Source organism: Rhinopithecus roxellana, chromosome 8, assembly GCF_007565055.1.
Source record: "Rhinopithecus roxellana isolate Shanxi Qingling chromosome 8, ASM756505v1, whole genome shotgun sequence".
NCBI classification, from domain to species: domain Eukaryota; kingdom Metazoa; phylum Chordata; class Mammalia; order Primates; family Cercopithecidae; genus Rhinopithecus; species Rhinopithecus roxellana.
This window is the reverse complement of record NC_044556.1, coordinates 142,945,563-142,954,564: the sequence shown is the minus strand read 5'-3', so window position 1 is coordinate 142,954,564 and position 9,002 is coordinate 142,945,563. Positions and strand designations below refer to the sequence as shown.

General features: G+C 34.7%; 1 protein-coding gene across 1 annotated transcript; it reads right to left on the bottom strand.

Annotated features, from left to right (window-relative positions):
* Window positions 1–532: 532 nt before the first annotated feature.
* Window positions 533–4,857, bottom strand: RGS1 (regulator of G protein signaling 1). The gene is made up of 5 exons (XM_010375544.2): window positions 4,652–4,857; window positions 4,208–4,288; window positions 3,734–3,795; window positions 2,180–2,343; window positions 533–1,425 (listed from the first exon to the last, which is right to left on the bottom strand). Exons 1-5 carry the CDS (start codon window positions 4,786–4,788, stop codon window positions 1,240–1,242), a joined length of 630 nt encoding a protein of 209 aa, XP_010373846.1. The 5' UTR covers window positions 4,789–4,857; the 3' UTR covers window positions 533–1,239.
* Between the last annotated feature and the right edge of the window lie 4,145 nt (window positions 4,858–9,002).

Below are 9,002 nucleotides of genomic sequence, written 5' to 3'. Positions count from 1 at the left end.
AAATATATGCTGTTGATTAGATTACTTCTTGAAATAACTTTTCTATCCCTTTTTAAAAGACTTCAATTTCTGGCCGGGCGCGGTGGCTCAAGCCTGTAATCCCAGCACTTTGGGAGGCCGAGACGGGCGGATCACGAGGTCAGGAGATCGAGACCATCCCGGCTAATATGGTGAAACCCCGTCTCTACTAAAAATACAAAAAACTAGCCGGGCGAGGTGGCGGGCGCCTGTAGTCCCAGCTACTCGGGAGGCTGAGGCAGGAGAATGGCGTAAACCCGGGAGGCGGAGCTTGCAGTGAGCTGAGATCCGGCCACTGCACTCCAGCCTGGGCGACAGAGCGAGACTCCGTCTCAATTAAAAAAAAAAAAAAAACTTCAATTTCTTATTGAACATGAGATCATATTATATTTGTTTGATTTTGTGCCTTGTGATAGCAGAGAGAAAAATGATGAATTCTGTCTAAACTAATAGGTAAAGTATAATATCCACAAGATAATAGTTTTAGATATTAAAGGGATGGTAGAAAGTAGAATCTTATTTGAATTATGTATTTATTTTCAAAATCTGAGGAATAAATGCAAATTTTTTAAAGTAGCAAGGACATGTAAACAGAAATTGTTTCTATATATTTTAATACAAAATCCACATTTATTATTAGCACCAATGATTTAACTTACAAATATATTCTGACTCCCTGGTTTTAAGACCAATAGCTTAAGTTAAACACACCCCTCATCTCTTCCAAAGTCAAAAGCAATAAAACAACAAAATAACACCTACAAGCAATAGTAGCAATGGCTATTTGAAAACACATATATTAAGTTAATGGGACTTCAATAGCTCAATACAAACTATATAATAATATGTAGCATAGATGTCAGTTGACCTTGATTCTTACAGTCTGTTGTAATCAGTTTCATAGCCTTTAGTCACAGTTTCTGTGTAACTAGAGTTACTTCGCCTTCTCAGTTCTGAGGGGCTTTCTAATACAGAGCTCCACTGTTTTTTATGACAGTACCACGGTATCTTCTTCCTTCTACGGTCTCCCTGTTTTTGTCTTGCTTATGGTTCTTCAAATCTGCGCCTGGACAACTTTCATGTTAATCCATTCTGAATCATTTGTTCTTCTTGGCCTGTCAAGACACCCAAAAAAGGCCAAGTTGTTCACCCAGGGAGCCATACTGGCACATTCCTTCTGTACTTGATACTATCTTTTAATTCCCTTCAACCAGGGACCAGTCACTTTAGGCTATTAGCCTGCAGGTCATTTAGAAGATTTAAGTAAATATCTGATTTGAGGAACCTGGGATAAGAGTCCTTTTCCATAAGAGTATATATGACTTTTTGTGCTTCATCAAAACATGTAGGGGTTGGTGCTTTAATCTTCTTGGCTGTAGATTCTCGAGTACGGAAGTCAATATTGATCTAAAAAAGAAAACCTTGTTAGTTAATATATACTTCTTATTTATGGCAAATTTTATGATGTTACTGTGTTTTTTGAATCTCCTCAGAAAGTGATTTTAAGGCCTCATTTAAATAAACTCAAATATCTCTTAAATGCCTTTCCAAAGTCAGCTCTATACTAGATGTGAAGGAGATAAAAAATATTACGAAAATGTCTTTGTTCCAAATTTCCTCATAGTACAGTTCGGAGAGGCAAAAGAAGCAGACATGAAAAATTTAAGTATCCACGTAAGATGATCCATATGTCACAAAGAGTGATATGGGCATTTAAGATTTATAGGAGGAGAAGGCTCCTTTTGTTGCTATTTTCTGCTTAGACCAAGAGTATTTATCTGGTACTACTGTTAATTGGAAATCCTTTTGCTGCTGCAATTGTATACATTATGCAAATATGCATTTTCTTATCCAAAATGAGAGCACTCATTAAGGACTCCCTGACATGCACTTCTGGTCAGTAACAATACCCTTAACCCTTCCCTCACCCTCATCATGGCAGCTGGTTTTGTAAAATCAATCTCTTCATTCTACTGTGCTGAAACCTTCACCAATATAGAAAATTAGATTCTCATTGCACTGAACTATATTTATGTACCTAAGTATGTAGAAGTAAAATTATATACCCCAAAAAGATTTTATCTTGTTGTATATATTAAATGTTATTTCTGCATGTAGGGTCTTCTACAGAGAAACTGAAGATGATAAGCTTAACACTCACTTGTTTAGCAGCATCTGAATGCACAAATGCTTTATATATCTCTTCTGCTTTGCAGGGCAAAAGATCAGACTCTGTTTTCTTATAGTCTTCACAAGCCAGCCAGAACTCAATATTCTCCTCACTGAATTCAGACTTTAGGAAACTTCCAAAGACGTTTTGACCAGCTAAAAAGAAAGGGGGGTGGGGTGGGTGGGAAGATAATTAATTTAAATAAACCAACAAATGAATACTTTGAAGAAGAAATTTGTAAGAAAAATACAATTGCATTCTATGCATACAAAGGTAAGAGACAGCTACTGCTGAAATAGCTGTATTATAGATTGTAGAGATGAGAAGGCATTTGAAATTTCTTCATTCATAGAAGAGGAATCTGGGGCCAGACAAACTTGTTCACAATCACACTGCTACTTAATGGTGGCTACCGAACTATGTTTTGCTTCTATCTGCTGTTCGAATTGAAATTCTGCTCCCCTGAATATAAAACCATCTTTTATATATGCCAAATCTTAGCCAGAGTAGAGAATATTTTAGGGAAGCAAATACTGACAAAAGGCATTAATATCACATTAATAATTAGCAAATATAATTTCCCCATCTAATTTATATTAGCCAGAAAATAGGCCTATATATGATCTGTAGGCCTGATGTACTAATTATGTTTGCTAGCGTTTACTGAGACTTTTATATTGTACCATTTATGATCCATATCTATACCATTTATTTGTTTAGCTGAATTATAAACAAAGTCAGCTGAGCTAGAGTGAACAAGTTGATTCCCAAGTAAAGCTCCTTAGGTGTCTGTGAGGAGGAAAGAATAATCTCACTCTTGAGAGACAGAGACCACACTGCTCATCTGCACCTCTGAAAAAGGTCCTAATCTCAGTAGAATTGTTATGCCCAAGACAAGGGGAAGGCAAGCTGATTTCATTCTTTACCTTCTCTCATCTGAAAATCTCCACAAGACTATTTGTGCTTAAAAATCCTTCTATCATATTTATGTCAAAGCAACTATCATGTTATAATAATGCAATTATTTATGTTATGTATCTCAGCCACCTTCAAGGCAGTAAGAGACTATCTTTGATTTTGAATCCTTGGTACCTCTATAATGTCCTCTACATAAGAGTGAGATGAATGATGAATGTATGAAAGATAATTTAATTAATTGAATGAATGAATCATACTTGTTACATCCAAGTGTAGAAAAATACATTCTTTAGGCAAATTTCAAAATGGCAATGTACATGTTAAAATATTTAGCTTACTTTTAAAAACTTTACGTATCAGAATCCCAGCACAGTGTTTAATTTTATCTCCCTAATGATCTATGAAAATACCTAATTTTCTTGGCAAATGTGTCTAAAAGGAATTGGCAGAATTGAGTGCGAAGTCAGCATTATTAAGAGGCATACTATGCTGAAGTTATCAGTAACTACAGACAAACTAGAATACAACTTTTTGCATACTATCCTACCCAGAATACTGTATTTAGTGAAGCCATTCCATTTTTTAGAGTATTGCACTGAACCCAGAAACATTAATAGTTATACTTACTTTGGTTGGCAAGAAGTTTTTCCAGAGACAGAGACCATTGCATTACTTCAGCAGCAGAAAGTCTGCAGGGGACAAAAATGTACGTACGTTAGTCATTTTTAAAAATGTAAGCACACATGAAATAAGAATGACTGTTACACTTTGATAACTTCACAAACTAAAACTGTAGTTCTAATAAATATGTTAAAATTTATTCACAAAATGCAAAACTTCCCTTAGAGTTACTATAGTTATGAAAAAAAACCTACCAATAAAGTTTGAAAAAAATCCAAATAGATAAAGTCCCATATGTGTGTGCACACATTTGTATTCAATTTACATTGGTACTGATACAGTCTCACTTTATTTGGCATGTTACTTAAAAAAAAAAAGAAGTCTACTGTGTGCAGTATTTATCCCTTGCTAGGATATAGAGATGATGCATAGGCGTCTCTTGAAAATGATAATGATAGTTTAGTGTATTAGTGTACTTACATGTCCTTGGACTTGGAAGATTTCATTCCAGATTCCAGATGTGGGATCATAGATCTCAGGTATGCTTTCATATCCATTCCACTGCAAAAGACATAAAAGTGAATATTCATGTTTCTTCAGAATTCATTTTATTTGTAAAAAGACATAGAATAAATTTATCTAAGGAATAAAGCAATACTAAAAATGGTTGATATAACATTTTGCTATATTCGGATAGAGCCCATTTTTATGAGTCCATGTACAGAAAAGCTCCTACCCAATTTAATGCCATATCAAGATTTATTTTTTAATACAGCTGAATATTACTTACTACTCACAACAGACAATTAACTCCTCTGATCTGGCTAAACTAAATGCTCACATTCTCTTCCATTCATTCTCAATCCTTCTGCCATTAAAGATAACCTGTTAAAATTCACAAAGTGAGATTCTGAACAAACTTACAAAGTCTTTGGCCTCCTTTTTTGCATTTTGTCATCTAGAAGTGAATGAGTGGTTCCTTTCAATTCCTTTGGGTTAGCAGAGAAGAACATTCCTGGCATTTTGTCTAACTTTGGAGTGGAGATGGCCGCTGCGCGCATGGTGCTCTGAGCAAATATGCGCGCGTCAACGTCTCTGCTGCTTTATATAGTAGAATGCAGACAGGCACTTGCTGTTTGAAGGAGTGTGTTTATCAAGTGATGTTACCACAGACACTGGAAGTTCCCCCTTTCTTGGTGTGCTGTGACGTGTATCTTGAAAAAAAAAAAAGCATACAGTGATGTCTTGTGGTTGAAACTTAACCAAACGAGAACAGGTCACTTGATTAGAAAGAAAGGAAATTAAACATACAGAGGTACGCTCACATATGTCACATGTCTAAAGCATTAACAACATCAGTCTTTGGTTCTAGAGGATATTTGTTTATTTTAAAGGTTGCATGTTTCAACAAACTGTTTCATTTGGCGTATTAATTTATCACATAGAAACTCACATAGAAATTCATCACATAGAGTTGTATCTTACTTGATGCTTTGGATAGTCCTTGACTATAAAATTCATCTGATTAAAATATTTTAAGAGTTCTTTTTTTTTCCCTCAGGAAGCAGTGCAAAGTAAACAAATAATTTTTGTTTAATTATTTTTGCACATACCTGATAAGAGGGAAAGTTATGAGAGGCTATCTTCACGTTTTCCCACTCCAATTATCATCCCTTATTTCCATGGCAGTAAATTTCCATGTTAGTATTTTCCAAGGCATGTGCTAGACATCGACTGGCAATACATAAAGTGATTTTAAGGGGTACGTGGCTTTTAATATTATTTTCATGTTAAGAATATAACTAGTATATCACACTTTGATTTTTACATATTTTACATATTAGGAAAAAATAAAGTTTAATTAAAACAAATCACAAATAAATAAATGTTTAATTATATACAAATATGGCATAATTTGTAAACATACTGATACTAAGTTTGCAGTATCAGAGGCAAAACTGCTCAAGGTAAAATAAAAGTCTATTTGGATAGATCAATGATATGTACTTCTTAGGTAATGATCTTTCACATTTTGACAGTACCTCTGGAGATAACAGTTTTAGCTTTAATAGAGATTAAAGTTTAAAAGACAAACAAAACTCAAGGAACTAGATGACTAATCATGTATAAGGATAGAGAAGTTAGTAAATATAAGCTTTCCAGAGTTTATATAATGAGCGTGGCTTATTTCTAGAGTACCTTAAGCCTCCTTGGATTTTACCCCTGAAAGGACAACACTTTGCTTTAAAAGGACAAAAGAGCCTTTACTTAAAGAAGCTTCTGATGGTATCAGGTAACGCTGATGAAAGGGAGGGGAGTATTAACTTTTCTATTCTGGTTCTATCATCAGGGTAAAGAATATTTGAAGAAAACACTTTTACAGTATTATAAAATGCACTTATACACAGTCATTAACTTCACTATAATGAGCTCATTATATCGTATGTAACAAGCATGATTTTATGTTGGGAAGAAAACATGAGGCATTAAGAAAGATAACTAGTGAGATGAGCTGGCCACTTTGGAAGTGACCCGAATGAAACAGGTGAAGCTCAAAGACTGATGACATAAAGGCATTTGTTTGTATACTTCCTGTGGTTCAGTCCATACTTAATTTCCTGTTAAAATCTTCAACGTTGCTCATGTTTGTGGATCTAGTATCCTCTCACTCCTCTAGATAATTGTGAGTAAATTATGTTAGAGCAAAATGATTTAAAAATTATTTTTGACAGCCCAGTATGATTATCATCCAAATATACTGACAGTTTCCAAAGAACAAGAGCAGCAGCAAAAGTTATGGGGCCAAGTAAGTTTGGGAAATGTTGGGCTCCTGACTTGTTAAAGAACTAAATCCTCTTTAGATAGGGAAAATAGTTTTTTGAAATAATGTTTTTTTGACACCATGTTAAGAAACTCTGGTCTGAGATCAAAGTAAGTTTTGCCTGTAGTGTATTTAGGAACTGCTTTGAGGCTTCCAACATTTCACTACCCCTACCCAAAAACAGATTTTGAAGCGCAAGCATTTACAAGTGCATGCTTCCACACTTGAATAGAAATATAAACTCTTGAAAGAAGGAGTCCTTTCAAAATTCCTGTATGACAATTGGCTGATAAGGTCACCTTAGTCATGCAGTAATGCAGCTGCTTTCTCAGAGGCTGTTTGCTAATCCATGCAAAGTCTGTATGTTCCAGAACAAGGCAAATTTGGTCAAGTTGTATCAGCAAGTGCTGACGAACTCATGGCAGGGCATTAAAAGTTCCCTATTAATTTTAAAGAGAGTGCCACTATCTGGCCCCTCTTTGTAAAATTCACGAAGAAAAGATAAACTGTCAAATCGTAACTTTATTGAATCAATGACTTTGGTTGAAACAGTAGGAGATTTCAAAAACATCAGTAGAAGAAACAGTGGGTCTCACAAACAATCTGGGTTTCAGTTTTCCCTCTTTGAAACTGTGCTAAAACGTCTAGGTTGGAGTTTCTAGGAAAAAGAATACTTCATGTAGTCTTAGTGTTATCTTTTTTTAAAAAAAGAAAAATTAATGGACTTCATTTTTAGGGAAGTTTTAGGTTTACGGTAAAATTGAGTGGAAAGTACAGAGTTCCCACATACTCCCCACCTTTCACCTTGCCTCCAGCTCCACCACCAGCACCGTCCCTCATTAGTGGGAAATATTTGTTACAATTGATGAACCTACAGCGACACAGCGTTATCATCTAAAATCTATAGTTTACATTAGAGTTCACTCTTGATGCTGTACATTCCATGAGTTTGACAAATGTATCATGATATGTATCCATCATTATAGCACCATACAAAATACTTTTCCTTCCCTAAAAATCCCAGTGTTATATTTTAAAATACCTAGGAGATTGGTTCAGTAAGACATTTCAGATTATGGCTGTTGATATTGATAAGAAAAATAAGGAAAATTTTAATCTTTGCTGAACTGATTTGAATTGAAACATTTGGTTTCAATTACTCCAATTACTGGAATACTAATAGGGAGTGCTTTGCTTAAGCCTGATGTTTTTCGAACTTTTAAAATGTTAATCTTGTTGTGGATATTAGAATTGTGAGACAAGGGGTAATGATGGATATAATATTCTACTTTAAAATAAAAATGTATTTATACTGGAAAAGTCAGTGACATGGAAAGATAGCTTGATCCATTGAAACAAAATGTTTTGATTCAGCAAACTTTAATTGCATCCCTACAGTGTATCACACATAAGGTACTGCAGATACAAAGATGAATGAATCTCTGTCTTAAGGGGTCCACTGTGTAGTAGGACTGACAAATATTTGTGAAAGGTGCCATCAGAGAGGAATGTACAGAGGAAAGAACACAGAGGAGTAATTAGCTCTGGAAGTATGGGAAGGGAAGTCAAGTACTGCTGTCTTTACTGTAAAATCAACATGTATCTATTCTTTGCTTGTTTCTGCATTTATATTTAGTATCCCTTGGAAAGTTCAAATGGCTGCAATGGAGAAACTGGTCTCTAGCAAGAAACCAGTTTTATGTTGAAGGATCATGGAAAAATGGATCCCATATATACTCACAAACTTTGCAAACTTTCACAAGGGCACTGAATGACTTTGTTGAATTAGCATAACCACTCAGAGCTTCCTGTCTTCAAGGTTTATAGGTAAGGGTACTAAAAGTGTTTCAGCTAAATTTCATAGAGTTTATTTGAAAATTTGAAAAAGTTGCAACAAAAGTGAGTTTAGAAGGATTTTTCTCTATGCATGTATAGAGGGTTGGTGAAAACTTTATATCATGTATGAATGAAAAGATTAAACATTTTAGACTTGCTTATGATTTTGTTATGAAGAAATATGATGGGTTTTAATAAGAGCAAATATCTGAAACACACTAAACTTCAATGATCTCAGTAAGTGCAACTGAGCAAGATAAGAATCTAGTTTCTTTTTCTCACTCTGCTCTAATCTTTCAGTTAACACTGACTGCCTCCTTTCTATAATATGAGAATTTACAAGAAAATAGAATGTGGGATCTTCAGTGAACTGAGCTTATGTGATTCAATAAGCCTCATTCACCCTAAATCTAATTTTACCAGTTAAGTTCTCGATAATAGGCCCATGTTCCAAGACATTCTTGAAAGCACTGAGGAAATCTTTGGATAATATTATCTCTGGTATATTTGTTCCACATTGGATTTATTTTCATTTAATGTCACACTATCACTTATAATCCTTTCAACAAGAGAGAGTAGTTATGTCTGACTCTAGACCATGCTTTGCAAATAAAATTT

Bases quoted from the DNA above. Each gene is read 5' to 3' on its own strand.
- RGS1 (XM_010375544.2), bottom strand. From the start codon at position 4,788: ATGCGCGCAGCGGCCATCTCCACTCCAAAGTTAGACAAAATGCCAGGA. The intron at 2,344-3,733 runs GTAAGTATAACT...CTTTCTTTTTAG, and splicing joins AAAACTTCTTGCCAACCAAA to CTGGTCAAAACGTCTTTGGA. The intron at 1,426-2,179 runs GTGAGTGTTAAG...TTTCTTTTTTAG, and splicing joins ATTCAGATGCTGCTAAACAA to ATCAATATTGACTTCCGTAC.